The following is an 18519-nucleotide window of genomic DNA, read 5'->3' on the forward strand; positions in this document are numbered from 1 at the left end:
GGCTCTTGTTGCTACTCTATAAATCAAGTAATAGAGAAAAAAAATTCCATTCATAAGTGGAAGTTCTATTTCAAAAAGGATACATACATGACTCTTCAAGTCATTCCTTAGGCCTCTACGCACCAGTTCATATGCTTCCTCTTTCTTCCCTAGACAGTTTAATGTTAGTCCTTTCATTGCCAAGGTTTCTAAAAAAACACAAAGATTAAATAAATATCAGTTACTCATTTTTATATGCTTTTAAGCTTAAAATATCAACTTTCAATATAGTATACATTCAAATTTAGACACCATTATCAACATCAAGATTTCGCATTTTTTTCACATGGAAAATCAAACTGACAGATTATTCACTTAAGTATGTCATACGTGACAGTAATTTTTTTTTTTTTTTTCAGTATTTCTACCAAAAGTGAAGGCATTAAAAACTTTTTGCTCTACAAATGTTTTGAGAAGGGAATCTTTTAATGTGATCCCTCAAGCATCTATTCACAACACTTTGAGACTTCTACACATCCATCCGTGCCAACCTAGTTCACAAAGAAAGTTTTTGGATAACAGAAAAAGTTTCAACTCAGATAATAAAAACAGACTGAAAATACAGTAAGGGGCAAACATTGTCCTCCTTCTCTTCCAAAAAGACTACTCCTTCAGAAAAACTAACAAGACCACAAAGTTGACTGAACAATATATATCTACCTCTGCCTTTTGTCTTGCACTTCTTCCTGATCATGAACAAATAATAATTTCCCCCGAAAAAGTGATTTAAACAATATACATTTCATAAACTTGCACCATGTTATAATGGCTGCCAGCATAAAGAACGGCAGGCTATGACTACTAGTACGACCAGTCTTTAAACTACAAATCTTAGCAGAAAGACTGCTTTTGTCATGGTGCAGGTTTTTGGATGCTCTTACTACTTTAAGAAAATCTGTTTTAAGAGCAATGGTTAACTATAAAATGGTATATATATTTACAAAGCTTACAAATTATTACTCTATCTTAAAGTGTGTGAGGACGTACCAGTTGAAAACTTACCTCCATGTTCTGCAAACTTTGGGTTTGAAAGGATCTGTTTACAAAACTTCAACCCATTTCTATACTGTTTATGTTCGTAACACCGCTGTTGAAGAAGAACAGAATATGGTTATTCAAAATATTCAGAGTGAAAGTATTTCCTCCTGAAATTAAGCATCAGTGAAAACGTATTAATCAGAAAAGCTACTAATATTTTAATAAGCCCCATTTACCTTCCTGTAATTAAAAACTTCTGGTCACCAGAAAAAGCGTGTCCACGAGAACACACATTTAAATGTAGAGCTGTTTATTTTATATATATTTTAATACAGCAGTTTATCCAATATCACAGGAAATGTTAAGTGCCTAGAGAGATTCAACTTTCCTTTAACATATGAGCAATCCTTACTAAATAACTTATCTTGGTAAGCATTCATCTCACTGTAGCTCAACCATCTTTCACAGAAAGACCACAGGCATCTCCAATAACCATACAGGATGGGGAACAAAGTCGTTGGATCTTGGCTTAAACCACTTCTGAAAGGAACTGCTCATATCAGTTCGAACACCACACAGATCCCATATATATCCAAACTTTCAAAATTGTTATACACTAACATTATCTTGCCATATTGCAAACGGTAACATAGAAAATTCCAATTCAAGTGATAAATCTGTTACTCAAGCCCCACAGATGACGCATGCCTATGGTATATGCTCTGGCATCTCAGACCTTGAATGTGGTCACGTGTTTAGAAGACTCAAAGTGCCAGTCACCCATTCTTTTACAAGTTTGCAAGTGCTCATCACAGAAGATCTACTGACAAGAAGCAGTAACTCAAGCACTTGAATCACGTGAATTGAAGCCTGAGTTAGAGACGGTGCATCACAATCAGGGTGTGTATACTAAAGGAGTACAGAACAGTATTTAGTTACTCTCCCATTCACAGGGGAAGCATTTGGAACAAGCAAGAATCTGTCAATAATCAGACGAGTTAGCCTGCTATCAGTGCAGAAACAATTCTCTGCATGGTAGTACACCAGTCTTGCAGTGCCAGTGCTTGGAGCTACCATACAGGCCAAAGTGAATATGCATATAATAACTGTATAGAACTTATAATTAATTAATCACTTTTGCAATAAGATTTCAGGACAACAGGAATCCCTATGTGAGAGCTATAATTAGAAACTCAGGGTCAGCAAGCTTTACAGTTATTCCACCATCTTCTGAACAAAAATAGCATCCGAAGAATTTCTGAAACAGAATTTTGTTCAGACCAAGAACTGTTTTGATGCTTTCCACTAGATATTCCACAACATTTCATTACGCTTGCTGCCATTCTGGAACTGATTTGATAACTCCTACCTCATGCTGTTTAAATTTCTTAAGAGTGAAGGAAAAGTGAGCGAGCGAGTGAGTGAGTGAGTGAGAAGCATGCGCACTGATTTTGTGACAATAATCACTCTGGCAGTACCTCCTGAACGAGGCCACCCAGGCCTGCCAAACTGAACAACCTGCTGAAAAACCTACTAGAGCCAGAATTGCTACTGTTCTGTCTGTATTTCGCCCCAGAATTGCACCACTGTATTTCATTATTCCCATCCAGAACTGTATTTCACTTCTAACCTGAAAAATACTTCACAGTAATTAGGGAGCAAGTAATACACTGTCAGCATATGTTTAATAGCATGTTTCACAGCAGTTTTTTATTATTGCCTTTGGTTGCCAAGAATGGAATTATTACTAATTCCTGGTGGTTTTTATTGCCGCAGATAGTCGTCCACAGTGAAGCTGAGTAAACCCCAAAATTAATGAATGGGTCTTGGTGCTATGAAGATTGTTAAGCGATCCGAGCTCTACCAGCACGCTGCAGTTCTCCAGCAGAACTCCACACAACCAGGGTGATATGCAACACAGGGGCTGATTTTTGGGTGGTCCCACTTGAAGCCAACAGTTGGACTCAATGATCATCATGGGTCCCTTCCAACTGGGGATATTGTACAGTTACGGGATACTGCACGCTAAGTGGAAGACAGCTCTGACATGAGAAAAAAAAACAAACAAGGAATTCTACGTGGCAGGTATGAGCCCCTGCCAAACAGCTTCTGAACTGCTCAGGAGTCAAAACTCCGGTATGACCTACCTTTGGCATCACCAGCTCAGAGCCTCCATCCTTCCAAACAGCGACTCAAAACATGAAAAGAATGCAAGACCTGTATCTACACAGGTCCATTCATTAGGAGTTTCCCAGTTCTTAAAGATCTGTTATTTTAGCTGTTGGAAGCATTTTTTGATTTCAAGTCAATTTAGAATACATTACAACTTCTTCCTTTCCCAAAAGCTCCTGAATGTTCACATATACGAGGTGTTAACAGCTATTTTACGTATATAAAATACTGGAAGTACCATTTAAATATACATCACTATTTTTACACATCAGAACAGGCTTTCAGAGGTCACAGACTCAATATGTTAAAACCATTTTGTGTATCCTTTCTGCTAATCCCATATATTCTTTGCCAGTTTTCATTTTTCCAGTTAGACACCTTTGAATATACTTATAAATGTGCTTGTTGTGTAACATGAAACTTCTGCAGCTATTTTACCAAGATACTCATTATCACACCGACTAAAGCTCCTCCCCAGAAGATGACATTACATCATTCGTCAGAAAATTCTTCCATCTTTCGAAATTTGGAGACATTAGACAAATACACCCACACCAACCCTTAGATATGTATCAATACCCAGAAAGGCATAAGCACAGACACACACCAGACAATTTCCTGTTGAGGAGTATTACCAAGAGGGCAGAGGTAATGCCCTCCAGACTTAGGACACCGCCACCAAGTACAAAACCCATGGGGAATACTCATGTGCACGACACACACATCCACGCTTTTGCAGCCTCAGGTATTAACGTTACATTTCGTTCCAAGATACCCACGTTCGTACCTTGTCATTTCATTTTTGAAGTTTTTCAGCAAAGATGCTAACACCGCAAAAATTAGGTACCTGCATGAAGTCCCCATGACTGGAATACTTCAAAGCTTTGGGACGTGAAACTACTTTTTAAAAGCCTAGTGAACCTTGCAAGACAGCTTTACGCTGTGAAGGGAGAGCCCTGCAGAAACACAAACCACTGGGTGCAGCTAAGACCATCACAGTCACCTGCACAGGATCCAATGTGCTATGCTACCCAGAGCAATCCATGTGTGTTCAGAATTCCCTGCTCACACAACTGGCCCAGGTGTACAGTGGAACAGGATTAGCCGCAAGGAAGAGAATTTGGCATTACTTTGGAAAAACTATTAAAAAAAATAAATGCTAGTATCAATTTCTGAAGCAAATTGCTTTCTGTTTGCCTGCTGTACCGTAACGCTGAAAGACAAAGATGACATTTTGTGTATCACAGCCTTCCTTAACAGCACCCTAATTTAAAAGTTGAAGTGCAAGCCACACTCCTAATTTTCTCCATTTTATTTTACAGAGCTTGTCACCTTAACACGACAAGACGACACATGTAAAAGAAAAGAGATGGGACCAACACGTTTACCTTCACAATGAAGAAGGCCTGAAGCGTACTACTATATGCCTTAACATTAAATCCTCATTTTCCTTAAAATGGGATTGTCCTGATTCTGAAATGATAAACATTCAATTCCAGTTTTATTAAGTCTAACAATTTGCCTGTGTGGGACTCCTTTCATTATGCAAGATGAAAGTGACATAAAAAGTGGCACACAGGATGAATGAACTTTTAAAACCAGTTTTTTTAAAACCGGTTTTTATCTTTTACATCTGTCAGTCCACTGCCTGTGCTAATCTTTAAACAGAACCCAAGGAAGGAAGAAGCACTGTTGTTGCAAATACCAACACAATCACTTTCAGTCACTTAAGCAAATTCGAAGAATTTCTTAGGTTTCATTTTTACTGAAATACCAATGCCATAACTCGAGTATAAGAGTAAAGGAACACGCATCACTCGAGCACAGCCCCAACTCCTGGGGTAACTTGGAAGCCATTCGTAACAGGATCTTTACTGACTCTGGTTTACCAGTTCTGGAGGCAGGAGTGTAAAACCACACAAGAGACAACAGCTCTCAAGTCCTGCTAATGAAGCGCCTGTCAAGGATTCCATCTTTCTTCACACTGCTCAAAACTAACCATGCAAACACATCAATAAGAATATATCGTATGTGTCCCCTAAGGAGTCCCATACAAAAAGTTAGGTGAGGCAAACCCAAGGGGACTTCAAGGAAAGCAGGAATTTTCAAAAACTGAAGAGTTACATGAACGTTATGGGAATGCTTAAAAAAGAAGATGGCATATCTACCTCAACTTCTTTGTTTCATGCTGCTTTGGCACCCTGAAGAGCGCTGTTTAATGCCCTGTCTTCTCTTCCAAAGCACTGATGAAAGCATGAACAAACTCCAAAAGGTGTTTAAAAAAGTCTATAACTAAATGAATGTAGTACTTTCTAAGTACTAAGGGCCACACAAGTGAAACACCAAGGCTGAAGAGAGAAAAGCATGACAAGTCAAGGATCTTGCTCCCCACAGTGGTAGAAGAGTCCTGGGAAAGGACAGGACAGTGGTCAGGAGGAGGGACTCGGAGAGGAACAAATACAAACGGTGGCTCCCTCTATCTCCAAAGACAGGGAAAAGGTTAGCAGGGTAACCACCTAACAAAGAAAGATTAAGGGTTAGGTAAGAGGAACCTGTATAAAAAAAAAAAAAAAAAAAAAAAAAAAAAGCTTGACTGATTATTATTTACACCTTTTAGTAGCTACCTGCTTTGAAGAAGTTGGCTGAGTCACTTTAATCAACCATTTCTCCCAGCTTATGACACAATAGGATCAACTTTTTTTTTTTTTTTTTTTTGAAATCATCAGTCACAGAAGCTGCCGCCCAGGCACCCTCCCTGCAAGCAGAACTGCTGTTTGTTCCCACTTAGGTGGGTGGGAAAGCAGCAAAACCTGCCACAGAAGTGGTGCGGCCACAGGAACTGACGAGCGTGTCCCTGCTGCAAGCCAGGCAGTGTCACAGGCAGGAGGGGTAGGAAGGGTGCTCCTGGGCTGTGTGATTCGCCTTTAAGTACAGCTGTTCAGACACTGGCTATGAACGTGAAACCTTATCTCTGGGCAGTTTCATTTTATGCAGTCTAACAACCGCTCTTTCACCTTGAAGTTCAAGGAAAGTCAGCCAAGACGGTATATATGCTAAAAAACAGGAAATATTTGCGCACTGACTTTTTTTTCCAGGGTAATACAAAATGTATGATATGAAGCACTCTCTAACAGAGCAAATTCACCGAGAATTGTAACAAATTCTCCCTCTAGGCTGCAAAGAGGAAAAATCTTAGAGGCTTATATCCACTGAAGTCTGCGGATAAGATCCCATCAACCCAGAGAGCACTGGACAGAAGCCAGAAATTACCAGGAACTGATCAGGCACTTTTATCACCCCAAGTGCAGAATGAAGAACTGGTCACAGCTGCACATACCCTCAGTGAACTATCGTATGGTCTCTGTTCTCAGGCATTGCCAGATCACTGAAAGCATGAGCGATGAGAATTTCTCCAACCTTTCAGGTTAATACTTCTACTCGATTTCATTTTGTTACTGAAAGCATTTCAAGTCACGTAGTTTTAAGAATTTCCTTATTCTAGGTATACACACATCCTATACTTCAAACAGCAGAAAGAAGGGAACAAATCCAATCAAGGTCACGTTTCGTCCTGCTTCAGAAAAGATGAAATTATTTCACCCCAGCATGCCCAAGAGCAGCACTCAGATTCCACTATCATTCATTCATGTATATAATTATCTCCCTCTCCAAAAAGGTTATTGACTAGCAAGCTGTGAATGAGAGAGAAGGAAGTGGGGAATGCAGCACATGTCACCACAGCAGCTTACTGAACCTTACTGAAATCTTATTGACACAAATCTTCCTGAAGCTGTGGCTTGAAGAACAGGGACAGAAACACGGGGAAAAAAAAAAAAAATCTTGCAGGAGAAAGGAGACAGGAGGTATTGAAAAGGGGAAGTGAAGAACAGAAAATTGCCTGGGAGAGAAAGCACTCAAGGGAGTCAGTTTCAGTAAGAGGAGAGAAAAGAATCAGTAAAAGTTTTAAAAAAAAAAAAAAAAAAACACGAAACAGAAACACAGCTGTAGGAATAGGGATATCTCAAGTACTCTCAGGACAAAAACACAGCAGGAAGTCTTCATCTGTGTAGCTGCTCTCCTCCCAGATGAGTAAGCCCACAGTAGTTATGGCCTGGCATCGGACTCTTCCTTGGGGACAGCTGCTCTACAAGAGGTTGTTCTACAGAGCAGAGCTGCCTTCTCTAAACAAAACTCCTCCGCATGGATCTCCTGGGCACTTACACTTCCAAAGCCCTCAGTCACAACCGGCTTGTGATGCCTGACAGACAAGCGCTCCAGCTAGGCTTGCGACACCTCGCAATGATAGAACAGGAGAGCTAAACATCTGAACAGTAAGGTTAAGCTGAATGCTTCAAAAGAAAGCCATCTGACTCCCTATCAGCACTGGTTCTCTTTTACCCATCTGCTGTCCTTCTGAGCTTTCCCTTTAGTAAGTTACCAGGTGTTTAAAAACATCTAATGAGCTTTTCCATACATGCTGCAGCCAGAATGACAGCCTACTCTAAACACACCACGATGCTTTTTATAACATTTAATTACTTTTCCATATTTACAGTAAGGATGTAACACCTGCTTTAATTAGCGTAATTCTAAGAAGAATTAAAATGAGGCAATGTATCAGAATCACTTAAGACCCTAGCTGGTAAGACAGAGCTTGCCTTCATAACCCTCCCTTCCTACCCAAGCATTTATTCAACAGACTCGAGCACATAGCAATTGCTAGGCAAAGACTGAAAGTGAAATTAGAAGAGCGAGCTAGCCCATGTTCTCTAAAATCCAGGTCTGAGGTGGAAGGAGGACTCGCATTGCCGTGTTGGAGACACTGGAACTGGATCCAGAGACCTGGGCAGAAGCAGTCTTCAGCCAGCAGCTGCCTCGCACACACACTGTCCCACCGTGCTCTGCATTTCTTCCCTGATGGCTCCCATCAAGAAAGGTGAAAAGACTCCACTAGCTATTTCCCTGGTGACCCATGAGCTTGTATACAAGGGAAAATTGACAAGCCACGCTACTGAATCAAGGAGCACTCTTAAGGGCTGCCAACAAGAGCACAGACATGACTTTTATCCAGACTTAATTCAGCGATTCATGGCTTACTTTATATATTGTATAGTCATATAGACGTTCACAAGTGCATTTTATAATTGGTTATAGATAATTGAAATAAAACTACAGTAAATTTGAGCACTCAAAAAAAATCTCCCCCCAAATATTTATAACTGGCAGTAACTCTAGCAAAGCTATCATTATAATTTAGTCAAGGCTGTGACAGACTAGCCAAAGTAAGATCATGTTCACTGAATGAGAACCAAAATTGGATTCAGCCTGAAGAAAACAGCGAAGATGCAACCTTAACTTCTCATCACTAGCCCACTGTACTCAACCCCTCTTCCTCAGCAGGTCACATAGCTTGTAAGTGCCATTGGTAAGAAGCCATATAATTGATCGACATATATGCACAGGCAAGTTTTTTGCCGGTGCATCTGAGAATCCCCAGTAGAAAGTACAATGGAGAGGAGCCTGTCCCTGCCAGAGCAGCTGAGGGATTCCACTTTCTGCTAACCTCTTCCCCGAGGGTTTGTTCGTCTTGAGCAGAAGCAAGGCAGACGAGTCTCAGCTCCAGGAACCAGCTCCTCATGGGACCGCGCAGCATTTCCCAGCAGCAGCCGTGCACACACGTGTTTGTGGCACCACATCGCAGCGCTGGCAACTACGATGCCGTGAGAGCTTCTGCAGCAGAATGCCTCGGCACACTTGGCCTTCATGTTAGCTGAGGCGTGCACTTACCATGCATGACATGCACGTCTGCCGCTGGGATGCTATCTGTTTCTTCCAGCACCGTTCAGATGCAGCAACTTAAAGGCTAGCAAGGCCAGGCGCTGCGCAGCTCAAGGCTGTTTTCCAGCACAGTTACTCTCTGCAGCTAGACGAGATCAGGTCAAGTCACTAAGGTGCACTAATTCAAGCTAAATGTAGTAAAGAAGATTCTGAAAGCTGGAAGCATTAGGAGCAACCACTCACTGTGAATTAGTGTGTCTTTTGAGCACTAACCATATCCAACAGCTCAACAGCTCTAGGCAAGGGCTTCAACCACACCGAGTCAGTTTCATGACAAATAAAAGATGTATAAACCAGCGGACTGAAAAAGTAGTCAGACCTAACAGGTATCTTAACACTGAAAAACTCTGGGGCAAACTTGCATCGTTTTTTGCTAGCAGACTGAAACCTACCACCTTCTTCCACTGCCGTATGGCGCTAACTAACAGAATTGCTGTGCCTAAGGAACGGCTTCAGCAAATGCCTAACTGAAGGGACTAAGAAACCCTCCTCCTGCAGTGCTTGCCTTACTTTTTGGAGTGATTGATAACGAGCATTCCTTGGTAGAATTTAACAACGGTACAGAACAGGTTCAAGCTGCAGTTAGTTAGGAAGAGGATAAGAAATAAGCAGACCTTTCCATTTAATGCCAAGGCAGGAAAAATCAGCCTGTAGTTCTGAATTGGCCGCACATTCCTGCATTTGACAAAATTTCGCTGGCAAGAGCTGCTGACATGTAGTTAAATCTCTTCCAGAAGAAAAACTAGAAATTCTTACTCACTGAAGCAAGGCTTTTGCTGAAAAATCAATTATTCAACAACAGTTCCGTCGGCTGCTACTTGCTTATTTTAACCTTTCCCTTCTTGGGAAAAATTATCATGGATCTGGCTCCATGCAAGCTCAGATCAGCTGACTTTCTGCCCATTCCTGTAGATCCCCTGTGTTCAGGCTTCATCTCTGAATGCTGCACAGAACTGATGGTACCTCACAAGAGATCTGGTATGGATGGCAGGTATGTGGTTTTTCACCATCTTCTGAAAGAGTCAAATAAATAAATAGAAATTCCAAAATATGATACAGGAAATGATGAAGAAGCCCCCACAAAAGGTCATTCCAGACTTGGACAGACATTTCAACTCATCTGTAACTCGTGACACAGCTGGAGACACACGGTGACATTTCCTACCTATGTATTATGTCCAGAGTATTCTTCACCCTTAGCTCTGAGGTATGAGATGTTGTCTTTTAGCTCTGAGACATTGCAAAATACTTAATGTGGTATTAAGATAAGGTAGGCTGTTCTTCAGCATTACAAGGCTTGCTAGCTTGATGGTGTGATATCGTGGGAGCAGGCAGGTTCCCTGTAACGAATGTCACTGACCCCAGTTAGCAAGGTAGCAGTGAATAACTGCACGTTTTCTCTAAAGGCCCTTACCAGCATTATCAGAAACTTTCATGGCTCTTGCTGCAGTGCCACGGGGCTGCTGTGAAAAACAGATTTAAACATGGGATGCCCAGAAAGTGCAATCAGCAAAAATGCACCACAAACACCTTTGAAAAATAGGAAAAAAAAAAAAAACCACAGACTTGAAGACTTGATTAAATTCTAATCAAAATAAATGACAATACCTATTGGCAAAATACACTAGGTAAGACAGATCAATTACATTGCCACAATGTTTCATGTCAACACAGAATTTTGGCTACAAGTACTTACAGCCATAAAAAACCCAAGACTGGTTATGATACTACAACCACTAAGACACTAGGATAAATGTGTTTTTATCAGTAACGCTTTCCTTTTCATTACTGAAACAGATAAGGAACAGAATTACAGTGTTCCTCAGAAACGTACAGCGGGGAATCCTGTTTGTACAGTTTCCGAGAGCCTTTATGACAAAAGTGACCTAATTTGGTGAACAAGCCCTAGTCATAGCAGTATTGCTCAAGTGATTCCTTAATGCTATCCTCAGCTCAAGCAGTAATTAATTTCTTTAGCAAGCTTGAGAAATATTTCTGGGGAAAAAAAAAAACAAAAACAGAACAAACAAATAAACAAACAAAACCAAACAAGAACAGGTAAGACACAGCAACTCCACTTGAAGTAGAAGGTCCGTACTTTATTTCCATCCCAATGTTTCAACCAAGAAATACTTTTTTCCTCCTACTTTCAGGAAGGCCGAGTGGGGTATTCCTTCTGGCAAAGGAAAAAGGAACGATCGACATCTCTGTGGCCACGATATTGGAAAAGCCTTGTTAGCAATTCCATGGTTCAGATGAGATAATGTGTGGTGAAACTTCAGAGGCGAATACACTTGATTACTGTACAGTCATGTAAATGCAACGATGATCGCATACAAAATGTGCTAATTTATTTGGTTACTGATAGTAGTGAAATTTTGGAAATTAGCCTTTAATCTTGACTCCAGATCACTTAAAAGGCTATTCCAAGTCTGCTGCCTCAGCAGCCTGAAAGTCAGCAGCTGAACTGCTGAGACAGAATATTATTTTTGAAGGACTGGTGCCGGCTGAAGTATTAGTGAAGGAGAAGCGCAGGTCTGTCAAGTTTGAAAGTGGAGGGACAGGGAGCAGAATCTGGAATGGAGAAACAGGAAGATGGCCCAGCAGGAGGGACTTGGCAGATTTACAGCAGAGCCACTGTAGAGACGCTGTTCAACAGGCTTTTTTATGTCATTAGGAAGTTCCTGTAGCTTGTAGAAGAACACTTGTCAACGCCAGCATGGAAAAGAAGAAGGGCTCAAAGACAAACACACACACTGCAGCGTTACCGTAAAATTGACCAACTCCAGGTGAAACTCACAACTCCTCTTGCAACAGACACCTGGGCCCTTGTAACGCCCCGCTGGAGTAGCGCTGAATCAAACCCTCCGAGCACGAGGGAGCTGACTCTGAGATGTATGCCTCCCCAGCCAGCACCAAGACCACGTATAATCACCAGTCCCGACAAGCTCGGGAGCCTCTGATCTGCATACAGCAGAACATACAGGAGGCTAGGCCAGCACAGCGCCTGGCTGCTTCAGCACAGCACCTGTATGAGACGCCGCAGTTACGGATCAGTGGAACTTTTTAAACCAGGCCTGAAGACCCCTAGCTCCTCACCTAATTCATCATTTGCATTATAAAATATTTAACTTACTGAAACATGGAGGAGTTGCTTTTTTCCTGCCCAAGCCTACCAGCTACGGTGAGATGTATTTTGCACCTTTTTGCTCTGTGTGAACACCGAGACTCTGAGAGTCATATCCTCTGCTGCTTCAAGGAAGTGAGCAACTTCCACGTAGTATCTGGCACAGCAAACAGCTTTGGATTTAATATTTCTCCAGCACATCTTCAAAATGTCCAACTTCTACATCCAAACAAAAGTTAATTGGATGTTGTTAATGGGACTTGGAAAATGAAACTGACCATATTTGATGAATGGTATCTGACCAGGAAGAGTGGCTGAGTAATTTGGCAAACCGCCAGTAAGATTCACCAGTTATATTCGATATAAATCAGTCAGTCTTATTTCCTACAATTACTAGTCTTATCTTGTCTAGAAAGAAAGTACATTCAGCCTTCTGGGTACCTGGAAGTCTACTTTTCTACTCCTTCATCTTCTGCATTTGCTATTCTACCCTTTCTTCTACCTCGGTCTGCCTCAAGTCTTCTCGAGTAATCTGTAGGCAGCTCAAAGATTTTCTGTGTTCAGAAGAATGACATGGGCTCAAATATGTTCAAACGGATCAAAAACAAAGAGGGGGGAAAATGTACAGATCCACTTTTCTTCTTCGAAACTCCAGAGGACCTTTGAGCAATGGCAACAGCACAGAAATAATGACGTGTTGACTTGACACTAAGCATAAGAACAACATAACCTAGAAACTTTCTTTTCAGTGGAAGCCCATGTTTAAGCAGGATGGTGATCGATCATCCTGCGACTGCTTTTTTAATTCAAACTAGTCAAGCAAATTCCCTTCTCTCTGCACTGTAGGAACACCAACCTGTGAAATGCCATTCACATGTTTTTTTTTCCTATCAGTACCTCCACATACCTGTAAAGTGACTAGGAGAGGTTAGGCTAGTTAGCGTGTCGCAACAAACAAAGGCAAAGTGCACACCTTTCTGAACTCAGAATTTGTCATTTAGGTGGAAATGCTGGTTTGCAAGCCAATTTTTATGCAAAAGACACTTACTGATCATGCAAGATGAAAACAATAAACCAAGAAATAATTATTGCCTTTCACTATGGAAAGGTAAATTCAGGCTAGGCAGCTGAGAGTAGTTTTTGCTAAGCCTTAACATTTAAATTTTGTACCACAAGCATACTGAAAAACAACATAAGGCCTCAGGAAAATACACAGTGGATTTAAAAAAAAAAAAAAAAAAGATGTTGTATACTTCACTTACAGGAATATAAAGCCACTTAGCTACTTAACTCCTATGTTTACCACTTCCATGAAAATTAGGGTGTGAATGATTTCACATTTCTGTGAGCAGCTTGTGTGTCAGTAATTACCTACTTGATGGGTAATGCATCCTTTCAATACCACTTGGGCTGGTTCCCAAAGCATCTGCTGATTAAAAAAAAAATAAAAAAATCCCAGGCTTGCTCAACGGGACAACTGCGGGGGCCTGCCCAGGCCGGCAGACAGCAGGCGCTGACCCGGGGGCAGCTAATCAGGCCACCTCATTAGGCAGCCCGAGTCCCACGGGTGAGCCAGCTGCCCAGGCGGGCTCCGGCTCCCCGTCCTGCTGCTCAGCCACCCGTGGGCCCCCGGAGGAGGTGGCTGAGGACACGGCATCATGGAGATTACAGCCTCCTGAGGAAGGGAAGAGCGAGATGGAGCAGTGGTACAGGAGCAGATAAGTCGTGTTCCTTTGGACTTGCGTTGATAAATGGGACTTCCTGAAAGACGCCTCACATTCGTGTCTACCACGTAATCAAAGCCTTACAAAGTAGGGTCATTATCTACGAGGCAGACAAGCAGTTCATTAGCTGTATTTTCAGTGATGGAAACTGACTTCAACCCTTTTTTATTCACAAATGCATTTAATCATGGGGCAGCCTTAATGCAGGTTTATTCCTGCAAGATACAGAAAAACAAAAGGCCAGAATAACTTTTAGTTCAGCCAGAAGCTGAAACTCCTATGTTTTCATTGAAGATTTTCAGTCAAAAAGAGGGCAAAATTAGAATTGCTTCACCCCACAGAAATCCGATTGGACTAGAGCAGACCTTTGTCTCTCCTGACCCGAACCAAACTGTGAAGCTTTACTCATCTCGTATGTGCCTCGCCAGCATTTTCTCCAAAAGAAACTTACTCCTCCCTTGTTCCTGCCCTCCGCACAAATACTCAGAGGGCCACGTGCTGAGCCCTGAGACCAGAAATTAGAAAAATGTGACAGCGTTAAACACAGATGGGCACCTTGATTCAGTCTGCCTTGTAACCACACTGCTCATCCCCAATGCAGAGGAAAAGGAGGGAGTAGCAACATGATGATTACTCTCCCAGCTCACAGCGTACAAAGTTAGGTGCTCAGAACAAGGACTGGAGCTTTCCTGGAGACAAACCTCGCAGCTTGCTGTACGTGCTCTAACCCTAATGGAAGAGGCACGTCTCAGGGCGAGAGGTCTGTGAGGATTTCCAGCTCTACAGCCGTGTTTCACGCCCACAGCACATTTTGGGGAGCGCAGTGACAGACCACACGTACACACCGCTGAGATGGCAGACATGCACCCAGCTGCAGGGGCTACAGTGCTGGCGTTACTCCTGGCCGCTGCGAGGACCCAACCGAGCCGGTTACGCTTTGCTGAAAGAAGGCGCGAGCTTTTTAGACAAAAACCGAGTTTTTCTGAGAGAAAACTGTACAGAGCCTGACCCTGCTAACAGAGGCCTGCAGGCCGTAACCCCGCCGCTCCCCGCTCACCCCCCTGAGGCTCCTCGGCAGGGCGCCGCAGCCGGAGCCCGCGGCCCTGACTCACCAGGATGCGCTTGAAGAGCGCGTTCTCCTTGGGCGGCAGGCTCACCGCCGGCATCGTCCCCGCCGCTCCCGCTCCCGCTGCCGCCGCCGCTGCCGCCGCCGAGGGGGCGCTCCGGGGAGGGGGGGGGGTGCGCGGGCTGCGCCCCGTGCCCGCCGATCGCGCACCGCCGCCGCCGGGAGCCTCCTCGGGCAGAGCCTGGCCGCCCCCTCTGCCCTGCCCGGCCCTGCCCGGCCCTGCCCTGCTGCCCTCCGCGCTGGGCTGGGCTGGGCTGGGCTGCCCCGAGCCCCGGGCGGCGGCTCACGTGGTAACCGAGCAGGCCGGAGAGAGGCACCGCCAAAATGGCCGCCGCCGCGCACGGCTTCCCCAGCCGGGTCAGCCCCAGCGCAGCGCCTGCGCCGCGACCCCGCGCCCGCCCCGCCCCGCCCCGCCTCGGCGCATGGCGGCTCCGCCCGGCCGGCAGGGGGCGGCCGGCAGCGCGCTCACCGCCCGCCCGTGCGACAAGATGGCGGCGGCGCTGAGGGCGGCGGCGGGGCTGCGGCTGGCGGGGCCCGGGCACGGGCTCGGTGAGCGGGGCCGGGCTGTGGGGAGGGAAGGGAGGGGAAGGGGAACCCTGCTCGAGCCCTCCTCCTCCTCCTCCTCCTCCTCCTCCTCCTCCGTCAGCCCCGGGAGGGGATGCTGCGGCACGGCTCGGAGCGGGTGTCCTGTAACGATGTTGCAATTAGATCCCTTTCCTTTAGAGCCCTTTCCTATTAGCGCCAGTAATTGACTTAGTCGGTAGTTACTGCCGAGTAATTGGCACTAAAAAAAATAATGTGTTCGGAACCTTCTGCCTTCACAGTTTTTACCCGGTCTGCGTTCGTAGCGAGAAAGAATAATTACGAGCATCCGAACTGGTTTGGAGTCGGCTTGGCTTTTAGCACCAGTGCTGCCCTGTGGGCTCTCGTAAGTGCTTTTCGTTGATTTTGTTGAACTTAATTCCCAGATCGTACTGATCCAAAGATAATGGCTACAGCGTAGTTAATTGATTGTGGTCATGGATAGGCATAGCAGGTGTCAGGACTGAAGCAGCACGTCACGTGTGGGTGACTTGTGCCTTCCTGAATCCATGAGGCAGTTCAATTTACAAAAAATAATAAGTTATTCAGCTCCTATTAAGGCCCTGTTGCAAACTTCACAACAGCCACTAGCGAGGAATGAATTCCTCAGGCCTGTTGGCATAATGCTTTCAACATTGTTTTTCCTAACTCACTTTAAATAAAATGTAAGGATGTGCCCAAACAATTCTGGTTTATCATACTGTTCACGCATTCTTTCCTTAAGCATTTTTCACCTGCATGCAGGTGATTAGGGCCCCCCTCTCCTGCACAAAACGCAGGTGCAGGATGCTCAGTTTCAGAGAACTCTTGGGCTTGATGTTGATAGAGCAAGCAGGATGTGGTAGCTCTCCTGAGGAAACACCGAGAATAAGCAGCACTTGCATGATGACAGTGATTTGCATGGTGGGATGGATTCCCATCCCCATTTTTGGGGTGGTAGTGGATTGACAGTAAAAGGGGGAGAAAAAAAAATTGGCCAGCCAGCAGAAAATGTTGGAGGGAGGTGTGATAAAACATACCTTACTGAACAATTGATAATTTACATGTGGTTTAACTTCTATCACCCCGATTCCTAACAGGTATATACTGGTTTACGTTCTGAATATGGGAATTTAATTTCCTGCAGATTTGTTCATCCTCTGGTTCTAGTTGTATAGACATTTAACATATGCTACTTTTACAGCTATTCAAGCAGCATAATGAAGATGTAATGGAATATGAAAGAAGAAAAGAAGCGAGTAAACATAAGTGTACAGGATGTTCATAGTGAGTATGGACATGCAGATGCTGTTTGACTTAAAAACCTGAATTCTGCAGATCTTTTTGACTGGTTAGTTCTCAAAGTCTTGATTGTTGGCTTTTTTTCTTCCCATATTATTTTCTTTAATATTTTGCTGTTCTGCAACTTCTTCCCCAGTTCAATAGTGACCGATAGTTTCAGGTATTAATTTGTATGCGCATTCACTGCCAGCTTTTTGTCTTGGATGTGCAGACTTTTTGAAAATAACATGTTTTACAGTGTCTGTAATAAATTTAGGTGCCAAAAAGAAAACCTTAGAGTGCTTTTATTAGCAAGGAGGTCAAGGTCACTAGAAATAGCTTCTATTTGCCTCTTTTTTTTAACAGTTCTATGGTGGGAACCATTTTTCTTAGCTGTTGTTGCATGTTATGCATAAGAATGGTATAAAATCAGTGCTTGTGGATTTGTGTTATTAAGCAAATTGTCCTTATTGACTTAAAAAACACAATTGTGATTCTGCCATATAAAAATGTTATTAACTCAGCAGTTAACATGCTACTTGAAAGAAACAACCATAGGACTACAAGATTCTCTGTATTAGTTTATTTTTCCTAAAATATTTTTGTCCAGCTAAAAACATAGTACGTTGTGAGACCTTTCTAACCCACTTCACTGTGTGTATTTCCTTCTTGCTAATTTTGTTTCCCCTTTCTTAGGTTGACCAGAGGCTTGGTAAGAAATACCATCATTGGTTGTGTCCTGTGAATATATGAGCACAGCAGAAGTACAAAGTATCTAAACACTTACCTGTTCATACATTTCATGTGCATTGTTATAAAATAAATGATAAAATGTGGAAGAAACTTACCAAGACTCTTCTTGCCATGTGTTTTCATTCTACTGGCTTTCATAAACTGCTTTCATATAGCATTTACTTTTTTCACAGTTTTGAAAATAATGTTCACAAACTGTCTTTATTATTATCTGGAAGTTGCGTTACAAATTCAAGCGTGATTTAAGAGGAAGTTTATATTTCCTCTTTATCAAATATTTCAAAAATTGAGTGTGCTCTTGCCATTATTTTCATGGCTGAATTTCCAAAATAAGCAAATAAAAGAATGACATTTACCAGAATCCTAATAAAATTGTAATTTGTATAAATGCTGAAAATGCATTTTTTTACCTCACATGCCAAAGGGGAAGCTTCCAGCTCAGTTTTCACTAGATAGACTTTCAAAGGCTGATGCAGTGGTTTAAAGACCTGCTGTAATTAGTTACACATCTGTTTGCAAACTTGTAGTTCTTTGAATACTGACTATTGTTCTTCATTTCTTTGTGGTCTGGATTGATTTCTTTTTTTCCTGTCCTGTAGAACAGAAAAGAAGCATTATTGGAGATAATACAAAAAAATAAAAATCAGAAATAGCCAACCATTAAATTGTGTGGGTTTGATGACTACTAGTATTTCCTTACCAGTAAGCTTGCTTTGCTTTTGCTGTGGCATGGAAGATAAACGTACTTTGTGCTTACAGAAAGTGAGGATGAAAGTTCAGCCCTCAGAACTGTTTAACTGACCTATGGCTCATTAGTTATTAGTTACCCCTTCCTAACTGGTATTGCATATTTTCTGAAGGGCACAGGCGCTTTTCTGCTTCACGGCTCCCTGAGACCTGTCCCAGAGGGTCGTGCCCAG

General features: G+C 43.0%; 2 protein-coding genes across 4 annotated transcripts in view; one reads left to right on the forward strand and one right to left on the reverse strand.

The window, feature by feature from the left end:
- NAA15 (N-alpha-acetyltransferase 15, NatA auxiliary subunit) overlaps positions 1 to 15354 on the reverse strand; it is a 43827-nt gene extending 28473 nt beyond the window's left edge. The window contains exons 1-3 of one of the 2 annotated variants that reach the window (XM_082759245.1): positions 14991 to 15354; positions 1042 to 1126; positions 84 to 188 (exon numbers count right to left, since the gene is read on the reverse strand). In XM_082759245.1, the coding sequence (XP_082615371.1) occupies positions 84 to 188; positions 1042 to 1126; positions 14991 to 15044 (244 nt within the window). In that variant the 5' untranslated portion in view covers positions 15045 to 15354. The remainder of the gene's footprint in view (positions 1 to 83; positions 189 to 1041; positions 1127 to 14990) is intronic. The other variant, XM_082759244.1, reaches the window with a different exon arrangement.
- A 65-nt stretch (positions 15355 to 15419) lies between these two features.
- On the forward strand, positions 15420 to 18258 carry NDUFC1 (NADH:ubiquinone oxidoreductase subunit C1; the record flags this gene model as incomplete). Of its 2 annotated transcripts, XM_082758559.1 has the most annotated exons (4): positions 15420 to 15553; positions 15829 to 15932; positions 16770 to 16852; positions 17543 to 18258. In XM_082758559.1, coding segments are annotated over exons 1-4 (315 nt in total). In that variant the 5' UTR covers positions 15420 to 15426. The 2 variants fall into 2 exon arrangements, with proteins under 2 accessions (XP_082614685.1, XP_082614686.1); XM_082758560.1 differs by lacking the exon at positions 17543 to 18258 and having other exon boundaries at positions 16770 to 16853.
- Positions 18259 to 18519: the final 261 nt, after the last annotated feature.

This window comes from Aythya marila (genome assembly GCF_965140915.1).
Source record: "Aythya marila genome assembly, chromosome: 4".
NCBI lineage: Eukaryota > Metazoa > Chordata > Aves > Anseriformes > Anatidae > Aythya > Aythya marila.